The 24,789-nt window shown below is 38.6% G+C and overlaps 1 protein-coding gene across 5 annotated transcripts in view; it reads left to right on the top strand.

The window, feature by feature from the left end:
* The window catches only part of VPS8 (VPS8 subunit of CORVET complex), a 319,158-nt gene that overhangs the window by 259,094 nt on the left and 35,275 nt on the right, over positions 1-24,789 (top strand). For all 5 annotated transcript variants that reach the window (XM_089910741.1, XM_089910739.1, XM_089910738.1 and 2 more), the window contains one exon: positions 2,383-2,436. In XM_089910741.1, the coding sequence (XP_089766867.1) occupies positions 2,383-2,436 (54 nt within the window). The remainder of the gene's footprint in view (positions 1-2,382; positions 2,437-24,789) is intronic.

Below are 24,789 nucleotides of genomic sequence, written 5' to 3'. Positions count from 1 at the left end.
TTTTTAAATTGAGATGTAATTGATATATGATATTGTGTAGTTTGAGGTGTTCCATGTGTTGGTTTGATACATTTATGTATTGCAGTATGATTACCACGATAGCCTTAGCTAACACCTTTATCATATCAATAATTATCATTTCTTTTTTTGGGTAGAGAACAGTGAAGATCTAGTCTCTTAGCAACTTAGAAGTTTATGATACAATATTGTTAACTATGACCACTATCTTGTGCCTTACATCTTCAGAACTTATTTCTCTACTAGTTGAAAGGTTATACCCTTAAACAGCATCCCCCCAACTACCCCCACCTCGCAACCCCTGGTAACCACCATTCTACTCTGTTTTTATGAGTTCAGTTTTTCTAAATTCCACATATGAGTGCTGTCATACAGCATTTGTCCTTCTCTGTCTGATTTCTCTCACTTAGCATCCTTGAGGATGCCCTCAAGGTCCATCCGTGTTGTTGCATATGGCAAGATTTCCTTCTTTTATGGCTGAATAATATTTCTGTGTGTGTGTGTGTGTCTGTGTATATATTATCACATCTTCTTTATCTGTTCAACTTCTGTTGGATGCTTAGGTCGTTTCCATATCTTGGCTATTGTAAATAATGCTGCTCTGAACACTGGTGGGAAGATATCTCTTCAAGATACTGATTTCAATTCCTTCTGGTATATACCCAGCTGTGGGATTGCTGGATGATATGGTAGTTAAGTTTTTAAATTTTTTGAGGAACCGCCATACTGTACCCATCTACATTCCCACCAACAATGTGTAAGGTTTCCCTTTCTCTACATCCTCACCAACGTTTGTTATCTCTTGTCTTTTTTTTATAAAAGCCATCCTAACTGGTGTGAGGTGATACATCATTGTAGTTGTGATTTGCCTTTCCCTGATAAGTGATGTTGAGCATCTTTTCATGTACCTGTTACTCTTTTGTATATCTACTTTGGAAAAATGTCTGTTCAGATCCTTTGCCCATTTTTTAAATTGAGTATATCCTTCCTAATCTTCATATTTGTTCTCTCATTTATTGAGAGAGATATGGAAATCTCTGACTGTAAAATCTATTTCTCCTTGCATTTCTATCAGTTTTTATTTTATGTACTTTTTAAAATTACTATTTATTGGAGTATAGTTGCTTTACAATGTTGTGTTAGTTTCTTCTGTACATCAGAGTGAATCAGTTATATGTATACATATATCCCCTCTTTTTTGGATTTCCTTCCCATTTAGTTCACCACAGATAATTGAGTAGAGTTCCCTGTACTATACAGTAGGTTCTCATTCGTTATCTGTTTTATACATAGTAGTGTATATATGTCAATCCCAATCTCCCAATTCATCCCACTCCCTCCTTCCCCCCTTGGTATCCGTAAGTTTGTTCTCTACATCTGTGTCTCTATTTCTGCTTTGCAAATAAGTTCACCTGTACCATTTTCTAGATTCCACATATGAGCGATCTTATACGGTATTTGTTTTTCTCTTTCTGACTTACTTCACTCTGTATGACAGTCTCTAGGTCCATCCACGTCTCTGCAAATGGCACAATTTCATTCCTTTTTATGGCTGAGTAATATATGTATCACATCTTGTTTATCCATTCCTCTGTTGATGGACACTTAGGTTTAAGCTATTAGATGTGTAGACATTTAGGATTGTTACGTCCTCCTGATGAATTGATTCCTTTATCGTTATGCAATAATATATCCCTGGCAATAGTCTTTGCTCTGAAATCTAGTACTATCATGGTATATTTTTTCAATCTTTTTGCTTTTAATCTATTTGTGCCTTTATATTTAAAGTATGTTTCCTGCAGGCAGCATGTAGTTGGGTCTTGTTCTTTTATCTGATAGTCTCTTTCAACCTTTCCTATATTTGAAGATCTTACTATATCATCAGTCTTCTCTTCTTAGGACTAAACATCCTTTTATTATGGCTTGGCTGATACTTTTTCTAAATCCTTCTATTATTATCAAACACTTGTGCATGTTTTGCTTAAAAGGGACATTAGATCAGAAGGGATACTCTGAGTTGGTCTCTGCAAGACGTGCTACTACATATCGCGTCAGTTGATTTCCATTGTCCACAGAGATCTGTGTCTATTAGGTTCCTCACCATTTCGCTAAAACCAATTTGGACCATCTTTTCTACTTTTCTTACCCTAATCACATTTTTATCTTGGCTAACTACTGACTTTTTGATCTCCAGAGAAACTTCAAAGGGACTTAACAAAAAAATCTATTCATTGTTCCCCTGAAAATGTCTGTTTTATCTCAGTTACGTGAGTTCTAGTTGAATTATTTTAAGTACGGGTCAAATAAAGCTAGACTATAACTAAGAAGATATCAGAAGGTTTGCTTTTTTTTTTTTTTTTTTAGGTAAAAATGTCCCCATCCTGTCATCCATCCAAAGGGGATCCTGCTGTTAAGAAGGTGGGTGAGTTTTAACGGCAAAAAGCCGACTTCCTCCTTCTGTGTATTTATTCTCCTCTGTTGAACCATGTTCTCAAAATGAGTGATTTTAAATCATTTTAATGCGTCAAAGTTTCTTTCTGATTGAATGCCTTAAAGAGGTGTCACCCGGACTTGTTGGCTCTTCCAGAGAAGCCAAATGGGGGTTTGGGTCTAGCATCAGTCTCTTGACAACTAGGGACTTTCATTGTTCTAGAATTCCCACCCTCTCTACCAGATGGGCATCCTGGTATCAGTGAGTGGTAGCAGATGAAAGATATTTTAAGGATGAAACGTACATAGTTTTTCTTAACAATGTACTTTCCCTCCAGATAGCTGTTCCTAAAGAAAACTGGTCTGAGGTATTAACATTTCAGCACATACCAGCTAAGTAAGACCTCAATAAATACTTGTGTGATAGAACTCTTATCTAGGCCATTTCAACCCTTGAATGTGAACTCTGTGACACAGATAGGTTGTTTGTCTTTCAAGTAATCCTCAGATGATGTCAAAAGAACCACTAAAATCCTTTTCTTTATCCAACTGCAACAGTGCAGTTGAAATTTAGCAAACAGATTGACATTTTTGCTATGTTTTCTCTTACCATTTTTATTTCTCTGATAGTTGACTTGTCCCTGGTTGTAGGTGTGCTTTCCTTGCTCTTTTTTATGATTTCAGCCAGCATCCGTGTCAGGGAAGGATTGTAGAACAAAAATAACACCTTGCTGGCTCTGTTGACTAACAGCAGGTTCTAGCTTCAAAGCGGTGTGCCAAAAATGGATGCCTTTTCTCTGCCTTCAGAATCCCCTTTTCAAAGGAAAAAAAGAATAGAAATGAAATATGTTGTCTGAAAAGCCTTATAACGTGCTGCACGTGAAACCCTCTTTCACTCTTGTCAAGACAGCAAGGGCAGGCGCAACCACAGTGGTGATTGTTGCCGCTCAGAACCATCACACCGTAACATGAGGAGCTGGAAAGGGTGTCAGCCACTTAGTCGCACTCAGTAAGCAAAGGAGGAAACTGGAATCCAGAGGGAAATTTTTTACCTCTCTCAAATGTTCCATGGGACACACTTCTACCATAGAGGTTAAAAACATGTGCTTTGGATTCAGTGATTGACTCATCTACTTTATCTGAATAACCTTGAGTAAGTCAGCCTCTCTGTTTCCTCCTCTGTAAAGTGATGATGCTCCTCTCAGAATTGCCCTAAAGATTAAATGAGAAACAATATAAGTGCCTGACGCTGTGTTTGACACATATTAAGTACTCAGTAAATTATAACACAAGTACTCAGCTGTTACTGAAACTAGTATTAAAACACAAGTCTCCCAACTCCTAGTCAGATGTCCTTTCATCTGTCCTTTATTATGCTACTTATATACTATTGTCCATTCAGCAAGTATTTCTTTATACTAGAAAGTGAGCTAAGAAGCAGACTACAGAGATTAAAAATACAATCCCTGTTCTCAAGGACCTCAGCATTTAATTGGAAAGGTAGACAGGTTGCACTGACAGTTACCAGACTACTTGACACGTGCCATGCAGGGTGCGCAGGGTGCTGCAAGAGTGTGCGGGAGAGGCCCGGTTTTGAAATGACTAAGCTCCTTTAGTACAACTCTTACATTCTTTATGGTAAAGAGTCCAGTGAAGAAACTTGAGAAATGGTTAGCTGCTCCCCTACAACTTTGTTACTAGATTGTAATGAAAGCAAATCCTACCATACTTAAAGACATTTATTAAATTAAGATCACGAAAACATTTTATCCAGTTGACATATCATGAATACCTTTTATTTTAGCAATGAGGGTTCATTTCTAATATTTACCATTCTGATTAATAAGACATTGATTTCACCAATGGAAAATTTTTCTGCTGTCTTTTGAGCTAATGAGCAAAGTCTTAGGTGTTGGTCAATATATGAACAGCTTTTAGGAGCTGCCTTTGGAAGTTCATGTGAGCTGCAGTTTCTGAAATGTGGATTCTTGTTTAGAGCCACTGACCACCCCTGACTTGAAGCCTAAACTTAATAGCACATACTTAATATTGCACTGTTTATGGTGTGTAGAATAACTTTAAAGTATATATCATAACAGGTGCCTCTCCCAAACCAAAAGGTCAAGGAAGGCTTCCCAGTAGAGGTAAAGCTTGATCTAGCCTGGAAACACAAGGCAAAAGGTATTCCAGGCAGACATGGGTGAGCTAGGAAATGGAGGCAGTTCTGATTGTCTTAAGTATGGGATCTTGCAGAAGCCTGGTGAAGTAAACGGGAGTCCAGATCACAGAGCCCCAGTCTGTGAAGTTTGCTTTTTATCTCAAGGATAAGTGTTTCCATCAAACATGAGGCAGAAAGACCAATTAGAAGAAAAAAGGTCCTAAGCCTATGCTATGTTAATAGAATGAGGAGGTGAGATAGATTTAGGTCTTAGCCTTTTTATTCTCCCCACAAACCTTTTTGACACCGTGAGTTAGGTGTCCTTCCCTTTTTGAGCTCTCAGAGTACCCTGAACTAGTCCTTACAAACATACTTATCTGGCTGTGTTGAAATTGCCTCTTTGCTTATATGTGTCCCTCATTAGACTCTCTGCCTCATAAGGGCAGGGCCCGTAGCAGTTCTGTTTCCTGTTGTCTATCTAAGTGTAGAACAAAGTATGCAGTCACTCAGTAGTTGTTGCGTGAATGAGAGACATGGAAGAGATTCTGTAGGACTTCATAGTTGTTTATGGGAAGTGAGGAGAAAAAAGAAGTTTCTGCTGAATAACTGGAGAAAGAACAAATGAAGCATCATTGCTGTTCTGGGCTTGTATTCCCAGCATGGTCAGTTCCTTACTGTTTAAGCTCTATCAGCAATACTCCAAGTGAGACCAGTGTAAAGCTCAGCACCTCATTGTTACTTCCCTAGTTGGATATGTATATTTGTGTGTATGTGTTTGTGTGTGCATATATATATGCATCTACATATATATTCTGGTTGTCATCCTGGAGCTACAGTCCCTCTTCCCAAAGTTGCACTGACAGATGGGAGCACCAAGAGTGTCTGTTGAACAGTGTGACTGCCAAAGTGACATGTGTAAGAAACACAAAAGAGCAGCAGTGTTCTTGATTTAAGCCAAAGATTCTCTGTTGACCAATAACTGAAGAGAGTGCTCAGTGACTCTACTGCATATTGGCCCTGCAAAGAGCTCTGCTCAAGCGCCGACGAGTCAGGAGCCATGTTCTGTAGGTCCTGCTAGCTCGGGATACGCGGCTTATGTAGAAGTCACTCTCCTATTCTGCTGCCATGTCAGGGCCTGGCAGACGCCATGAGCATTTTGTATTTGTGATATTCTTTCAGAAAGCTCTGGATTAGAAATACTTATCATACGTAATAATATATCTATAGCATTTAAAATTTGTATATCATATTTATCTTTTGTATATAAAATTTCTTCTTAATGGGCTCTAACTGATAACTTCAATAAAAAAGTAGGAAGACACATATGCTTCCCTAGGACTTCTTCAGTGTTTGATCATAGATAACTAGAAATTAGAAGCATTTTCCTTAGATAAAAATTGTCCTAAAGTCCATTGCACTAAACTCCCTAGCATAGATCCAAATAGGAGGTGCTGAAGTGTTTGAGGTGGATTAAAGGAGTTTAGAGGGTTAGTTGAAGGCAGCATCAAAAACGTCTCAGCTATGATGCAGCACTTCTTGACTACTGTAGAAACACCAACCAGGAACTTGTGTGGCAAAGTTGGCATTGTTACATGCATAATAATCAGAGAAAGCAGTTTTGTCTTATTCTTGATCACAAAAGCATGGTTACCCTCTGAGCCATCCCCTGTTTTAGATGAACCTTCTCTGCTGTTGTGTTTGTGGAAGCCTGAGGGGCCGGGTGTTCTCGCTGGTAGATCCACTATAAGGGGTACAGTTAATGTTCTTCTCAGAATGACTTCTTCCAGTTAGGGAGAAGGTACTGGGAGTGGCATAGTGGGAAGCCTTTCTAATAGTTCTGGGTAATTCAGTAAATATTCAACAAGCCTCTAAGGTGCCAGGACTTGGGGGAACAAAGGTCAGTGAAAAATAGTTCTTGCAGAAGGAAAAGACCTACAAAAACAAACCCAAAACAATGAAGAAAATGGTAATAGGAACATAAATATCAATAATTATCTTAAGTGTAAATGGATTAAATGCTCCAACCAAAAGACATAGACTGGCTGAATGGATACAAAAACAAGACCCATATATATGCTGTCTACAAGAGACTCACTTCAGACCTAGGGACACATACAGACTGAAAGTGACGGGATGGAAAAAGATATTCCATGCAAATGGAAATCAAAAAAAACCTGGAGTAGCAATTCTCATATCAGACAAAATAGACTTTAAAATAAAGACTATTACAAGAGACAAAGAAGGACACTACATAATGATCAAAGGATCAATCCAAGAAGAAGATATAACAATTGTAAATATTTATGCACCCAACATAGGAGCACCTCAATACATCAGGCAAATGCTAACAGCCATAACAGGAGAAATCGACAGTAACACTATAATAGTAGGGGACTTTAACAACCCACTTTCACCAATGGACAGATCATCCAAAATGAAAATAAATAAGGAAACAGAAGCTTTAAATGACACATTAAACAAGATGGACTTAATTGATATTTATAGGACATTCCATCCAAAAACAACAGAATACAGTTTCTTCTCAAGTGCTCATGGAATATTCTCCATGCCAGATCACATATTGGGTCACAAATCAAGCCTCGGTAAATTTAAGAAAATTGACATCATATCAAGTATCTTTTCCAACCACAACGCTATGAGACTAGATATCAATTACAGGAAAAAACTGTAAAAAATACAAACACATGGAGGCTGAACAATACACTATTAAATAACCAAGAGATCACTGAAGAAATCAAAGAGGAAATAAAAAAATACCTAGAAACAAATGACATTGAAAACACGATGACCCAAAACCTATGGGATGCAGCAAAAGCATTTCTAAGAGGGAAGTTTATAGCAATACAATCCTACCTCAGGAAATAAGAAAAGTCTCAAATAAATGACCTAACCTTACACCTAAAGCAATTAGAGAAAGAACAAAAAAAAAAACCCAAGTTAGCAGAAGGAAAGAAATCATAAAGATCAGATCAGAAATAAATGAAAGAGAAATGAAGGAAATGATAGCAAAGATCAATAAAACTAAAAGTTGGTTCTTTGAGAAGATAAACAAAATTGATAAACCATTAGCCAGACTCATCAAGAAAAAAAGGGAGAAGATTCAAATCAACAGAATTAGAAATGAAAGAGGAGAACTAACAACTGACACTGCAGAAATACAAAGGATCATGAGAGATTACTACAAGCAACTATATGCCAATAAAATGGACAACATGGAAGAAATGGGCAAATTCTTAGCAAAGTACAACCTTCTGAGTCTGAACCAGGAAGAAATAGAAAATATAAACAGACCAGTCACAAGCACTGAAATTGAAACTGTGATTAAAAATCTTCCAACAAACAAAAGCCAGGACCAGATGGTTTCACAGGTGAACGCTATCAAACATTTAGAGAAGAGCTAACACCTATCCTTCTCAAGCTCTTCCAAAATATTTCACAATTTGTATGGAAACACAAAAGACCCCGAATAGCCAAAGCAGTCTTGAGAAAGAAAAATGGAATTGGAGCAATCAGGCTCCCTGACTTTGGACTACACTACAAAGCTACAGTAATCAAGACAGTATGGTACTGGCACAAAAACAGAAACATAGATCAATGGAACAGGATTGAAATCCCAGAGATAAACCCATGCACCTGTGGTCACCTTATCTTTGATAAAGGAGGCAAGAATATACAGTGGAGAAAAGACAGCCTCTTCAATAAGTAGTGCTGGGAAAACTGGACAGCTACATGTAAGTGAATGAAATTAGAACACTCCCAAACTCATACACAAAAATAAACTCAAAATGGATTAAAGACCTAAATGTAAGACCAGACACTGTAAAACTCTTAGAGGAAAACATAGGCAGAACACTCTATGACATAAATCACAGCAAGATCCTTTTTGACCCACCTCCTAGAGAAATGGAAATAAAAACAAAAATAAACAAATGGGATCTAATGAAACTTAAGACCTTTTGCACAGCAAAAGAAACCATAAACAAGATGAAAAGACAACCCTCAGAATGGGAGAAAATATTTGCAAATGAAGCAACTGACAAAGGATGAATCTCCAAAGTATATAAACAGTTCATGCAGCTCAATATCAAAAAAACAAACAACCCAGTCCAAAAATGGGCAGAAGGCGTAAATAGACATTTCTCCAAAGAAGATATATAGACTGCCAACAAACACATGAAAGGATGCTCAACATCACTAATCATTAGAGATTTGCAATCAAAACCACAGTGAGGTATCACCTCACACCAGTCAGAATGGCCATCATCAAAAAGTCTACAAACAATAAATGCTGGAGAAGGTGTGGAGAAAAAGGAGCCCTCTTGCACTGCTGGTGGGAATGTAAACTGATACAGCCACTATGGAGAACAGTATGGAGGTCCCTTAAAAAACTAAAAGTAGAACTACCATACGACCCAGCAATCCCACTACTGGGCATATACCCTGAGCAAACCGTAATTCGAAAAGAGTCATGTACCACAATGTTCATTGCAGCACTGTTTACAATAGCCAGGACATGGAAACAACCTAAGCGTCCATCAACAGATAAATGGATAAAGAAGATGTGGCACATATATACAATGGAATATTACTCAGCCATAAAAAGAAACGAAATTGACTTATCTGTAGTGACCTAGAGTCTGTCATACAGAGTGAAGTAAGTCAGGAAGAAAAACAAATACCATATACTAACACATATATATGGAATCTAAAAAGAAAAAAAAGGTTCTGAAGAACCTAGGAACAGGACAGGAATAAAGACGCTGATGTAGAGAACGGACTTGAGGACACAGGGTGGGGGAAGGGTAAGCTGGGATGGAGTGAGAGAATGGCATTGACATATATACAGTGCCAAATGTAAAATAGATAGCTAGTGGGGAGCAGCCGCATAGCACAGGGAGATCAGCTCAGTGCTTTGTGACCACCTAGAGGGGTGGGATAGGAAGGGTGGGAGGGAGACGCAAGAGGGAGGGGATATGGGGATATATGTATATGTATAGCTGATTCATTTTGTTATAGAGCAGAAACTAACACACCATTGTAAAGCAATTATACTCCAATAAAGATGTTTAAAAAACAATGGAAGATGGAAAAAAACTTTTTTTCCAGTTGTCCACCAGTGAGATCTCCCAGTGCTCTTGGAAATTCTTTGTAGTAGCTTAGCAAGGAACTTCTCAGTAAGTCTAAGTTAGTTCCTTGGAAGAAGAGGCTGATATCAACCCCTGGACTCCAGGAGCTCCATATTTCTAGTGAAACCATTTCCTCATGTTGGGAACTTCCAGTGTTGCATAGTTTCATAGATCATTCCTACCTGACCTACACACTATAAATATGTACAGCCTTATCAGTAGCAAAGGGCCCCTCTCTACTGCACATAGGCCAGGCACTTGGAGGTCAACTATGCACAACCTAAATTGTGAGATTATAAGAGTTACGGGGAATACATGCATTCTGTTATTTCTCTGATTTAAACTGTATTTTATATCCTAAATATATATATATAGTTCTTGCTCTCAGCACACTTAAAAGTTAATGGTGACTGAACTGGTGGGCTGAATAGCCAAGCCTCCCAGAAATTGGTGCATAGCTTCTCAAATATTCAAGTTTAATACCAGAATTTAGAGCTGATTCTTTTTTTCCAAGTGTTCTGGTGAGGCAAAATTTTTATAGCTGGTTCCCAGTCTTGCCACTCATGTCAAGAATGTAGTTGACTGTACTTGCTCATGATTTTTATTGAATTATGGAGTGGGAGGGTTTTTTTTTTTTTTTTTTTTTTTAGGGAAAAAGCCCCATAGAGCCACTGTTTCCATAGCAACAGGAAAAGCTGGCTGCAGTGTCTCAACTGACCAGCCCAAGAATGGCTGGTTGATAGTTTCACAAAAGTCAAGGGAACACAAAAGGAGAAAGCACTGAGAGATAGATGAAACATTTTCTAGATGTTGTGTGATGTTGGCTTAAGTAAAGATTCAGTTGCCTTTTTTAATTTAACTGAAGTGTAGTTGATGTACAATATTATATAAGTTACAGGTGTACAATATAGTGATTCACAATTTTTAAAGGTTATACTCCATTTATAGTTATTATAAAATATTGGCTACATTCCCTCTGTTGTACAATGTATCCTTATAGCTTATCTTATATGTAATAGTTTGTACCTCCCAGTTTCCCTACCCTTACATTGCCTCTCCCCCTTTCCCTCTCCCCAGTGGTAACCACTAGTTTGTTCTCTATATCTGTGAGTCTGTTTCTTTTTTGTTATATTCACTAGTTTGTTGTGTTTTTTAGATTCCACATATAAGTGATATCATACAGTATCTGTCTTTCTCTGTCTGACAACTTTCACTTAGTATAATACCCTCCAAGTCCATCCATGTTGCTGGAAGTAGCAAATTTTCATTCTTTTTTATGGCTGAATAGTATTCCATTGTATGTTTATACATCTTCTTTATCCATACATCTGTTGATGGACACTTAGGTTGCTTCCAGTTGTTTCTTGGCAACTGTAAATTATAGTACTATGAACATTGGGGTGCATGTATCTTTTCAAATTAGTGTTATGGGGGGCTTTTTGGATATATACTCAGGAGAGGAATTTCTGGGTCATATGGTAGTTCTATTTTTACTTTAATGAGAAATCTCCATACTGTTTTCCACAGTGGCTGCACCAATTTACATTCCCACCAACAGTGTACAAGGTTTCCCTTTTCTCTACGTATTCACCAACATTTATTATGTGTTCTTTTTTATGATAGCCATTCTGACAGGTGTAAGGTGATATCTCATTGTGGTTTTGATTTGCATTTTCCTCATAGTTAGTTAGCAATGTTGAGCATCTTTTCATGTGCCTATTGGCCATCTGCATTTCCTCTTTGGAAAAAAGTCTATTCAGGTCTTCTGACCATTTTTTAATTGGGTTGTTTGTTTTTGATGTTGAGTTATATGAGCTGTTTATTTATTTTGGATATTAACCCTTATCAGTCATATCATTTGCAAATATTTTCTCCCCTTCAGTAGATTGTCTTTCATTTTGTTGATGGTTTCCTTCACTGTGCAAAAGCCTTTAAGTTTAATTAGGTCCCATTTGTTTATTTTTGCTTTTATTTCCATTACTCTAGGAGATGGATCCAAAAAAATATTACTACAATTTATGTCAGAGAGTGTTCTGCCTATGTCTTCCTCTAGGAGTTTTATGGTTTGGGGTCTTACATTTAGGTCTTTAATCCATTTTGAGTTTAATTTGTGTACGGTGTTAGAGAATGTTCTAATTTCATTCTTTTACATGTAGCTGTCCAGTTTTCCTAGCACCACTTTGTCTTTTCTCCAGCGTATATTCTTGCATCCTTTGTTGTAGATTATTGACCATAAGGGTGTGGGTTTATTTCTGAGCTCTCTGTTCTGTTCCATTGATCTGTGTGTCTCTTTTTGTGCCAGTACCATACTGTTTTGATTACTGAAACTTTGTAGTATACTCTGAAGTCAGGGAGTCATCTGCCTTAAGACTCTCTCTTAACTCCTGCAAAGATGCAATTCCTCATGAACAACAAAGTGGTAGCCCTTGATGATTGTATGCTGCCTCTTTCCTTAGAGTATTTGTCTTAGTAGGACTTCGATGCACATTATATCCAGATGTGATTTCCATGCCTCTATTGATTTAACAAAGAAAAACCCAGAGGACATGATTTGATCTTTGTTTTTGCACAGGCATGGTAGAATATCTCAGCAGGCCAGGTACCTCTTTATGCTGATGTGAAGAAGCTCAGGTGCAGTTGTCTTCAGACATCTGAAGGGTGCTGATTTGGAAGTAGAGGCATTCTTTGTAGTTCAGAGGACAGAACTGGTACCTGTGGGTAACTGCTATGTAGATGGAGATGTTGGCTTGGTATGAGAATTTTCTAACACTACCCATTACCAGAGGCGTGCCATGAGTGGCAGGATGTCTGTCTCTCAGAGCTGCTGCAGAGGGATTCCTGGCATGGGTGAGAGGTTGGATTCGTTGATTTTTAGATCTTTTTGAAGGTTAAGATCTTCTGAGTCTACAGTTGTATTAAACAAGTGGCATGTTTGTTGATGTGCTGAATGATTTTAGTTAGACCCTAACCCCCAGTCTGAATTAACAGAATATGTTGTCTATCAAGGAAAAACAAATCTGGACTTAGGTAAGAAGAAGACTTCATTCAAAAGAATTATTGCAATAAGGGGAGGGAGCTAGTACAATAGAGGGGAAGAGGCTATTCCATAGGGAGAACAATTTGACCAAAGGATCTGCAAGGGTCTCAAAGATCAGGCAAAAAGGAAATTTCTTTTATAGGGGCAGGTAAACAAGGCTAGAAAGAACCAAATATGGGGGAATAGATGGCAGAATCAGACAGTGATCAGGAAATGTCTTTCCTTGATGTCAGCTGATTCTCAGGAGACATCATTAAGGAGAGGTTATATGCTGGCTTGGGCTGAGGGTGGATCAGAGGCTTGGGAGAAGGAGAGAAGCTTAGATAACATTTGGTCATCAGTTAGCAAGCATTTCATTCTAATCAATCAGTGAGAACAAGCAGCTCAGCTTATCTTTTTTCAGGCAAAGCATGGAAATTTGATAGGTCTGTGTCTGGCCTTGTCATAGGTAAGCATGGGGGCTAGGTGAGTCTTCCCTGAGTCTTACGGGGAGGTGTGGTTCTTTGCAGTAAGCTGTTTTCTGTAACAGGGTGGGAGATTTTTTTTAACTGTGCTGTTTTCCAAGAGCTCAGGTGAAGTAAAGTTTAACATGGTAATGGATCTGGCTATACTTGTTATGTTCTTTCCTTATTCTTTTTCTTTTTTTTAATTTTTGAATTTTATTTTATTTTTTTATACAGGAGGTTCTTATTAGTCATCAACTTTATACACATCAGTGTATACATGTCAATTCCAACCGCCCAATTCATCACACCACCATCCCCACCCCACCCCCATGGCTTTCCCCCCTTGGTGTCCATAAGTTTGTTCTCTACATCTGTGTCTCAACTTCTGCCCTGCAAACCGGTTCATCTGTACCATTTTTCTAGGTTCCACATACATGTGTTAATATACGATATTTGTTTTTCTCTTTCTTACTTAATTCATACTGTATGACAGTCTCTAGATCCATCCACGTCTCAACAAACGACCCAGTTTCATTCCTTTTTATGGCTGAGTAATATTCCACTGTATATATGTATCACATCTTCTTTATCCATTTGTCTGTCGATGGGCATGTAGGTTGCTTCCATGACCAGGCTATTGTAAATAGTGCTACAGTGAACATTGGGGCGCATTTGTCTTTCTGAATTATGTTTTTCTGTGGGTATATGCCCACTAGTGGGATTGCTGGATCATATGGTAATTCTATTTTTAGTTTTTTAAGGAACCTCCATACTGTTCTCCATAGTGACTGTATCAATTTACATTCCCACCAACAGTGCAAGAGGGTTCCCTTTTCTCCACACCCTCTCCAGCATTTGTTGTTTGTAGATTTTCTGATGATTCCCATTCTAACTGGTGTGAGGTAATAGCTCATTGTAGTTTTGATTTGCAAATCTCCAATGATTAGTGATGTTGAGCAGCTTTTCATATGCCTCTTGGCCATCTATATGTCTTCTTTGGAGAAATGTCTCTTTAGCTCTTCTGCCCATTTTTGGATTGGATTGTTTGTTTCTTTATTATTGAGCTGCATGAGCTGTTTATATATTTTGGAGATTAATCCTTTGTCCGTTGTTTCATTTGCAAATATTTTCTCCCATTCTGAGGGTTCTCTTTTTCGTCTTGTTTATGGTTTCCTCTGCTGTGCAAAAGCTTTGAAGTTTCATTAGATCCCATTTGTTTATTTTTGTTTTCATTTCCATTACTGTAGGAGGTGGATCAAAAAAGATCTTGCTGTGATTTATGTCAAAGAGTGTTCTTCCTATGTTTCCCTCTAAGAGTTTTATAGTGTCCGGTCTTACATTTAGGTCTCGAATCCATTTTGAGTTTATTTTTGTGTATGATGTTAGGGAGTGTTCTAATTTCATTCTTTTACATGTAGCTGTCCAGTTTTCCCAGCGCCACTTATTGAAGAGACTGTCTTTTCTCCATTGTATATCCCTGCGTCCTTTGTCATAGATTAGTTGACCATAGGTGTGTGGGTTTATCTCTGGGCTTTCTGTCTTGTTCCATTGATCTATGTTTCTGTTTTTGTGCCAGTACCATATTGCCTTGATTACTCTAGCTTTGTAGTATAGTCTGAAGCCAGGGAGTCTGAATCCTCCCGCTCCATTTTTTCCCTCAAGACTACTTTGGCTATTCAGGGTCTTTTGTGTCTCCATACAAATTTTAAGATTTTTTGTTCTAGTTCCATAAAAAGTACCATTGGTAGTTTCATAGGGATTGCATTGAATCTGTAGATTGCTTTGGGCAGTATCGTCATTTTCACAATATTGATTCTTCCAATCCAAAAACATGGTATCTCTCCATCTGTTGGTATCATCTTTAATTTCTTTCATCAGTGTTTTATAGTTTTCTGCATATACGTCTTTTATCTCCCTAGGTAGGTTTATTCCTAGGTATTTTATTCTTTTTGTTGCAATGGTAAATGGGAGTGTTTCCTTAATTTCTCTTTCAGATTTTTCATCATTACTGTATAGGAATGCAGGAGGTTTCTGTGCATCAATTTTGTATCCTGCAACTTTACCAAATTCATTGACTAGCTCTAGTAGTTTTTTGGTGGCATCTTTAGGATTCTCTATGTATAGTATCATGTCCTCTGCAAACAGTGACAGTTTGTCTTCTTTTCCGATTTGTATTCCTTTTATTTCTTTTTTTCTCCGATTGCCGTGGCTAGGACTTCCAAAACTATGTTGAATAATAGTTGTGAGAGTAGACATCCTTGTTTTGTTCCTGATCTTAGCAGAAATGCATTCAGTTTTTCACCATTGAGAATGATGTTTGCTGTGGGTTTCTCATATATGGCCTTTATTATGTTGAGGTAGGTTCCCTCTATGCCCACTTTCTGGAGAGTTTTTATCATAAATGGGTGTTGAATTTTGTCAAAAGCTTTTTCTGCATCTATTGAGATGATCATATATGGTTTTTATTCTTCAGTTTGTTAATATGGTGTATCACATTGATTGATTTGCGTATATTGAAGAATGCTTGCATCCCTGGGATAAATCACACTTGTTCATGGTGTATGATCCTTTTAATGTATTGTTGGATTCTCTTTGCTAGTATTTTGTTGCGGATTTTTGCATCTATATTAATCAGTGATATTGGTCTGTAATTTTCTTTTATTGTCTGTTTTTTGTATCAGGGTGATCGTGGCCTAATAGAAGGAGTTTGAGAGTGCTCTTTCCTCCGCAGTTTTTGGAGGAGTTTGAGAAGGATGTGTGGTAGCTTGTCGCTAAATGTTGGATGGAATTCACCTGTGAAGCCGTCTGGTCCTGGACTTCTGTTTGTTGGAAGATCTCTTTTTTTTTTTTAACATCTTTATTGGGATATAATTGCTTTACAATGGTGTGTTAGTTTCTGCTTTATGACAAAGTGCATCAGTTACACATATACATATGTTCCCATATCTCTTCCCTCTTGTGTCTCCCTCCCTCCCACCCTCCCTATCCCACCCCTCCAGGCGGTCACAAAGCACCGAGCTGATCTCCCTGTGCTTTGCGGCTGCTTCCCACTAGCTATCTACCTTACGTTTGGTAGTGTATATATGTCCATGCCTCTCTCTCGCTTTGTCCCAGCTTACCCTTCCCCCTCCCCGTATCCTCAAGTCCATTCTCCAGTAGGTCTGTGTCTTTATTCCTGTCTTACCCCTAGGTTCTTCATGACATTTTTTTTTCTTAAATTCCATATATATGTGTTAGCATATGGTATTTGTCTTTCTTTTTCTGACTTACTTCACTCTGTATGACAGACTCTAGGTCTGTCCACCTCATTACAAATAGCTCAATTTCATTTCTTTTTATGGCTGAGTAATATTCCATTGTATATATGTGCCACATCTTCTTTATCCATTCATCCGATGGTGGGCACTTAGGTTGTTTCCACCTCCGGGCTATTGTAAATAGAGCTTCAGTGAATATTTTGGTACATGACTGTTTTTGAATTTTGGTTTTCTCAGGGTATATGCCCAGTAGTGGGATTGCTGGGTCATATGGTAGTTCTATTTGTAGTTTTTTAAGGAACCTCCATACTGTTCTCCATAGTGGCTGAACCAATTCACATTCCCACCAGCAGTGCAAGAGTGTTCCCTTTTCTCCACACCCTCTCCAGCATTTATTGTTTCTAGATTTTTTGATGATGGCCATTCTGACTGGTGTGAGATGATATCTCATTGTAGTTTTGATTTGCATTTCTCTAATGGTTAATGATGTTGAGCATTCTTTCATGTGTTTCTTGGCAGTCTGTATCTCTTCTTTGAAGAAATGTCTATTTAGGTCTTCTGCCCATTTTTGGATTGGGTTGTTTGTTTTTTTGTTATTGAGCTGCATGAGCTGCTTGTAAATTTTGGAAATTAATCCTTTGTCAGTTGCTTCATTTGCAAATATTTTCTCCCATTCTGAGGATTCGCTTTTTGTCTTGTTTATGGTTTCCTTTGCTATGCAAAAGCTTTGAAGTTTCATTAGATCCCATTTGTTTATTTTCGTTTTTATTTCCATTTCTCTAGGAGGTGGGTCAAAAAGGATCTTGCTGTGATTTATGTCATAGAGTGTTCTGCCTATGTTTTCCTCTAAGAGTTTGATAGTTTCTGGCTTTACATTTAGGTCTTTAATCCATTTTGAGCTTATTTTAGTGTATGGTGTTAGGGAGTGATCTAATCTTATACTTTTACATGTACCTGTCCAGTTTTCCCAGCACCACTTATTGAAGAGGCTGTCCTTTCTCCACTGTACATTCCTGCTTCCTTTATCAAAGATAAGGTGACCATATGTGCGTGGGTTTATCTCTGGGCTTTCTATCCTGTTCCATTGATCTATCTTTCTGTTTTTGTGCCAGTACCATACTGTCTTGATTACTGTAGCTTTGTAGTATAGTCTGAAGTCAGGGAGCCTGATTCCTCCAGCTCCGTTTTTCGTTATCAAGATTGCTTTGGCTATTTGGGGTCTTTTGTGTTTCCATACAAATTGTGAAATTTTTTGTTCTAGTTCTGTGAAAAATGCCAGTGGTAGTTTGATAGGGATTGCATTGAATCTGTAGATTGCTTTGGGTAGTAGAGTAATTTTCACAATGTTAATTCTTCCAATCCAAGGACATGGTATATCTCTCCATCTATTTGTATCATCTTTAATTTCTTTCATCAGTGTCTTATAATTTTCTGCATACAGGTCTTTTGTCTCCTTAGGTAGGTTTATTCCTAGATATTTTATTCTTTTTGTTGCAGTGGTAAATGGGAGTGTTTTCTTGATTTCACTTTCAGATTTTGCATCATTAGTGTACAGGAATGCCAGAGATTTCTGTGCATTAATTTTGTATCCTGCTACTTTACCAAACTCATTGATTAGCTCTAGTAGTTTTCTGGTAGCATCTTTAGGATTCTCTATGTATAGTATCATGTCATCTGCAAACAGTGACAGCTTTACTTCTTCTTTTCCGATTTGGATTCCTTTTATTTCCTTTTCTTCTCCGATTGCTGTGGCTAAAACTTCCAAAACTATGTTGAATAAGAGTGGTGAGAGTGGGCAACCTTGTCTTGTTCCTGATCTTAGTGGAAATGCTTTCAGTTTTTCACCATTGAGGAGGATGTTGGCTGTGGGCTTGTCATATATGGCCTTTATTATGTTGAGGAAAGTTCCCTCTATGCCTACTTTCTGCAGGGTTTTTTCATAAATGGGTGTTGAATTTTGTCAAAAGCTTTCTCTGCATGTATTGTGATGATCATATGGTTTTTCTCCTTCAATTTTTTAATATGTTTTATCACACTGATAGATTTGTGTATATTGAAGAATCCTTGCATTCCTGCAATAAACCCCACTTGATCATGGTGTATGATTCTTTTAGTGTGCTGTTGGATTCTGTTTGCTAGTATTTTGTTGAGGATCTTTGCATCTATGTTCATCAGTGATATTGACCTGTAGTTTTCTTTCTTTGTGACATCCTTGTCTGGTTTTGGTACCAAGGTGATGGTGGCCTCGTAGATGGAATTTAGGAGTGTTCCTCCCTCTGCTATATTTTGGAAGAGTTTGAGAAGGATAGGTGTTAGCTCTTCTCTAAACGTTTGATAGAATTCGCCTGTGAAGCCATCTGGTCCTGGGCTTTTGTTTGTTGGAAGATTTTTAATCACAGTTTCAATTTCAGTGCTTGTGACTGGTGTGTTCATATTTTCTATTTCTTCCTGATTCAGTCTTCGCAGGTTGTGCGTTTCTAAGAATTTGTCCATTTCTTCCATGTTGTCCATTTTACTGGCATAGAGTTTCTTGTAGTAATCTCTCATGATCTTTTTTATTTCTGCAGTGTCAGTTGTTATTTCTCCCTTTTCATTTCTAATTCTATTGATTTGAGTCTTCTCCCTTTTATTCTTGATGAGTCTGGCTAATGGTTTATCTATTTTGTTTGTCTTCTCAAAAAACCAGCTTTTAGTTTTATTGATCTTTGCTATTGTTTCCTTCATTTCTTTTTCATTTATTTCTGATCTGATTTTTATGATTTCTTTCCTTCTGCTAACTTTGGGGTTTTTTTGTTCTTCTTTCTCTAATTGCTTTAGGTGCAAGGTTAGGTTGTTTATTGGAGATGTTTCCTGTTTCTTAAGGTGGGCTTGTATTGCTATAAACTTCCCTCTTAGAACTGCTTTTGCTGCATCCCATAGGTTTTGGGTCGTCGTGTCTCCATTGTCATTTGTTTCTAGGTATTTTTTTATTTCCTCTTTGATTTCTTCAGTGATCACTTCGTTATTAAGTAGTGTATTGTTTAGCCTCCATGTGTTTGTATTTTTTACAGATCTCTTCCTGTAATTGATATCTAGTTTCATGGCGTTGTGGTCGGAAAAGATACTTGATACAATTTCAATTTTCTTAAATTTATCAAGGCTTGATTTGTGACCCAAGATATGATCTATCCTGGAGAATGTTCCATGAGCACTTGAGAAGAATGTGTATTCTGTTGTTTTTGGATGGAATGTCCTATAAATATCAATTAAGTCCATCTTGTTTAATGTATCATTTAAAGCTTGTGTTTCCTTATTTATCTTCATTTTGGATGATCTGTTCATTCGTGAAAGTGGGGTGTTAAAGTCCCCTACTATGAATGTGTTAGTGTTGATTTCCCCTTTTATGGCTGTTAGTATTTGCCTTATGTATTGAGGTGCTCTTATGTTGGGTGCATAAATATTTACTATTGTTATATCTTCTTGGGTCGATCCCTTGATCATTATGTAGTGTCCTTCTTTGTCTCTTGTAATAGTCTATATTTTAAAGTCTATTTTGTCTGATGTGAGAATTGCTACTCCAGCTTTCTTTTGGTTTCCATTTCCATGGAATGTCTTTTTCCATCCCCTCACTTTCAGTCTGTATGTGTCCCTAGGTCTGAAGTGGGTCTCTTGTAGACAGCATATATATGGGTCTTGTTTTTGTATCCATTCAGCCAATCTGTGTCTTTTGGTGGGAGCATTTAGTCCATTTACATTTAAGGTAATTATCAATATGTATGTTCCTATTCCCATTTTCTAAATTGTTTTGCGTTCGTTATTATAGGTCTTTTCTTTCTCTTGTGTTTCTTGCCTAGAGAAGTTCTTTCAGCATTTGTTGTAAAGCTGGTTTGGTGGTGCTGAACTCTCTCAGCTTTTGCTTGTCTGTAAAGGTTTTAATTTCTCCATCAAATCTGAATGAGATCCTTGCTGGGTAGAATAATCTTGGTTGCAGGTTTTTCTCCTTCATCACTTTCAGTATGTCCTACCACTCCCTTCTGGCTTGCAGAGTTTCTGCTGAGATCAGGTGTTAACCTTATGGGGATTCCCTTGTGTATTATTTGTTGTTTTTCCCTTGCTGCTTTTAATATGCTTTCTTTGTATTTAATTTTTGACAGTTTGATTAATATGTGTCTTGGCGTATTTCTCCTTGGATTTATCCTATATGGGACTCTCTGTGCTTCCTGGGCTTGATTAACCATTTCCTTTCCCATATTAGGGAAGTTTTCAACTATAATCTCTTCAAATATTTTCTCAGTCCCTTTCTTTTTCTCTTCTTCCTCTGGAACCCCTATATTTCGAATGTTGGTGCGTTTAATGTTGTTCCAGAGGTCTCTGAGACTGTCCTCAGTTCTTTTCATTTTTTTTTTCTTTATTCTGCTCTGCAGTCGTTATTTCCACTATTTTATCTTCCAGGTCACTTATCCGTTCTTCTGCCTCAGTTATTCTGCTATTGATCCCATCTATAGTATTTTTAATTCTATTTATTGTGTTGTTCATCATTGTTTGTTTCATCTTTAGTTCTTCTAGGTTCTTGTTAAATGTTTCTTGCATTTTGTCTGTTCTATTTCCAAGATTTTGGATCATCTTTACTATCATTATTCTGAATTGTTTTTCAGGTAGACTGCCTATTTCCTCTTCATTTGTTAGGTCTGATGCGTTTTTATCTTGCTCCTTCATCTGCTGTGTGTTTTTCTGTCTTCTCATTTTTCTTATCTGACTGTGTTTGGGGTCTCCTTTTTGCAGGCTGCAGGTTCATAGTTCCCTTTGTTTTTGATGTCTGTCCCCAGTGGCTAAGGTTGGTTCAGTGTGTGTGTAGGCTTCCTGGTGGAGGGGATTAGTGCCTGTGTTCTGGTGGATGAGGCTGGATCTTGTCTCTCTGGTGGACAGGTCCACGTCTGGTGGTGTGTTTTGGGGGTGTCTGTGGACTTATTATGATTTTAGGCAGCCTGTCTGCTAATGTGTGGGGTTGTGTTCCTCTTTTGCTAGTTGTTTGGCATAGGTTGTCCAGCACTGTAGCTTGCTGGTCATTGAGTGAAGCTGGGTGCTGGTGTTGAGATGGTGATCTCTGGGAGATTTTTGCTGTTTGATATTATGTAGAGCTGGGAGGTCTCTTGTTGACCAGTGTCCTGAAGTTGGCTCTCCCACCTCATAGGCACAGCACTGGCTCCTGGCTGCAGCACCAAGAGCCTTTCATCCACACGGCTCAGAATAAAAGGGAGAAGAAGTAGAAAGAATTAGTAGAAGTAGAAAGGAAGGAAGGAAGGAAGAAAAGAAAGAAAGAAAGGAGGGAAGGAAGGAAGAAAGAAAGGAGAAAAGAAAGAAAGAAAGGTGGGAGGGAGGAAGGAAGGAGGGAAGGAAGAAAGAAAGAAAGAAGATACAGTAAAATATAATAAAGTAAAATATAATAAAGTTATTAAATTAAAAAATAATAAGAAAAAAAATGGACGGATAGAACCTTAGGACAAAATGGTGGAAGCAAAGCTATACAGACAAAATCTCACAAGAAGCATACACATACACCCTCACAAAAAGAGGATAAGCGGAAAAAATCATAAATCTTGCTCTCAAAGTCCACCTCCTTAATTTGAGATGATTCGTTTTCTAAAGGAGGGAAGGAAGGAAAGAAAGAAAGAAAAAGAAAGAGAGAAGATAAAGTAAAATAAAGTTATTAAAATTAATTATTAAGAAAGAAAAATAAAAAAAAAAAACAATGGACGGATAGAACCCTAGGACAAATGGTGGAAGCAAAGCTATACAGACAAAATCTCACACAGAAGCATACGCATACACACTCACAAAAAGAGGAAAAGGGGAAAAAATCATAAATCTTCCTCTCAAAGTCCACCTCCTCAATTTGGGATGATTCGTTTTCTATTCACGTATTCCACAGTTGCAGGATACATCAAGTTGATTGTGGAGCTTTCATCCGCTGCTTCTGAGGCTGCTGGGAAAGATTTCCCTTTCCCTTCTTTGTTCTCACAGCTCCCAGGGGCTCAGCTTTGGATTTGGCCCCGTCTCTGTGTGTAGGTCACTGGAGGGCGTCTGTTTTTTGCTCAGACAGGATGGGGTTAAAGGAGCCGCTGATTCGGGGGCTCTGGCTCACTCAGGCTGGGGGGACGGAGGGGTGCGGAGTGTGGGGCGAGCCTGCGGCAGCAGAGGCCAGCATGACGTTGCACCAGCCTGAGGCGTGCCGTGCGTTCTCTCGGGGAAGTTGTCCCTGGATCCAGGGAACCTGGCAGTGGCGGGCTGCACAGGCGCCCCGGAAGAGGGATGTGGATAGTGACCTGTGCTCGCACACAGGCCCCTTGGTGGCGGCAGCAGCAGCCTTAGCGTCTCCTGCCCGTCTCTGGGTTCCGCGCTTTTAGCCGCGTCTCGTGCCCATCTCTGGAGTTCCTTTAAGTAGCGCTCTTAATCCCCTCTCCTCGCGCACCAGGAAACAGAGAGTGAAGAAAAAGTCTCTTGCCTCTTTGGCAGCTCCAGACCTTTTCTCGGACTCCCTCCCGGCTAGCCGTGGTGCACTAACCCCTTCAGGCTGTGTTCACGCTCCCAACCCCAGTCCTCTCCCTGCGCTCCGACCAAAGCCCGAGCCTCAGCTCGCAGCCCCGCCTGCCCTGGCAGGTGAGCAGACAAGCCTCTCGGGCTGGTGAGTGCCGGTCAGCACCGATCCTCTGTGCGGGAATCTCCCCGCTTTGCCCTCCCCACCCCTGTTGCTGTGCTCTCCTCGGCAGCTCCAAAGCTCCCCCCTCCGCCTCCTGCAGTCTCCGCCTGCGAAGGGGCTTCCTAGTGTGTGGAAACCTTTCCTCCTTCACAGCTCCCTCCCACTGGTGCAGGTCCCGTCCCTATTCTTTTGTCTCTGTTTTTTCTTTTGCCCTACCCAGGTACGTGAGGAGTTTCTTGCCTTTTGGGAGGTCTGAGGTCTCCTGCCAGCATTCAGTAGGTGTTCTGTAGGAGTTGCTCCACGTGTAGATGTATTTCTGGTGTATCTGTGGGGAGGAAGGTGATCTCCGCGTCTTACTCTTCCACCATCTTCCCCTCTGCCCTGTTGGAAGATTTCTAATCACATTTTCAATTTCATTACTTGTGATTGGTCTGTTCATATTTTCTATTTCTTCCTTGTTCAGTCATGGAAGGTTATACCTTTCTAAGAATTTGTCCATTTCTTCCAGGTTGTCCATTTTATTGCCATAGAGTTGCCTGTAGTGGTCTTGTAGGATGCTTTGTATTTCTGCGGTGTCTGTTGTAACTTCTTTTTCATTTCTAATTTTATTCATTTGAGTCCTCTCAGTCTTTTTCTTGATGAGTCTGGCTAATGGTTTATCAATTTTGTTTATCTCCTCAAAGAACCAGCTTTTAGTTTTATTGATCTTTGCAGTTGTTTTCTTTGTTTCTATTTCATTTATTTCTGCTCTCCTCTTTATGATTTCTTTCCTTCTGCTAACTAAGGGTTTTGTTTGTTCTTCTTTTTCTAGTTCCTTTAGGTGTAAGGTTAAGATTGTTTGAGATTTTTCTTGTTTCTTGAGGTAGGCTTGTATAGCTATAAACTTCCCTCTTAGAGCTGCTTTTGCTGCATCCCATAGGTCTTGGATCATTGTGTTTTCATTGTCATTTGTCTCTAGGTGTTTTTTGATTTCTTCAGTGATCTCTTGGTTATTTAGTAATGCATTGTTTAGCCTCCACGTGTTTGTGTCTTTTACGTTTTTTTTCCCTGAAATTGATTTCTAATCTCATAGCATTGTGGTCAGAAAAGATGCTTGATATGATTTCAGTTTTCTTAAATTTACTGAGGCTTGAATTGTGACCCAGGATGTCATCTATCCTGGAGAATGTTCCGTGCACACTTGAGAAGAAAGTGTAATCTCTTGTTTTTGTATGGAATATCGTATAAATATCAATTAAATCTGTCTGGTCCATTGTGTCATTTAAAGCTTGTGTTTGCTTATTTATTTTCATTTTGCATGATCTGTCCATTGGTGTAGGTGAGGTGTTAAAGTCCCCCACTATTATTGTGTTACTGTGGATTTCCTGTTTTATAGTTGTTAGCAGTTGCCTTATGTATTTGGTGCTCCTATGTTGGGTGCATATATATTTATAATTGTTATATCTTCTTCTTGGATTGATCCATTGATTATTATGTAGTGTCCTTCCTTGTCTCTTGTAACATTCTTTATTTTAAAGTCTATTTTATTGGATATGAGTATTGCTACTACAGCTTTCTTTCTTTTTTTTGTGGTACGCGGGCCTCTTACTGTTGTGGCCCCTCCTGTTGCGGAGCACAGGC

The sequence above is a fragment of the Delphinapterus leucas genome, chromosome 4, assembly GCF_059928025.1.
Source record: "Delphinapterus leucas isolate spDelLeu-1000000601 "Yukka" chromosome 4, BTC_Dleu_Yukka2, whole genome shotgun sequence".
NCBI classification, from domain to species: domain Eukaryota; kingdom Metazoa; phylum Chordata; class Mammalia; order Artiodactyla; family Monodontidae; genus Delphinapterus; species Delphinapterus leucas.
Note: the sequence above shows the minus strand (reverse complement) of the source record. Positions and strands in the feature narration are given on the sequence as shown.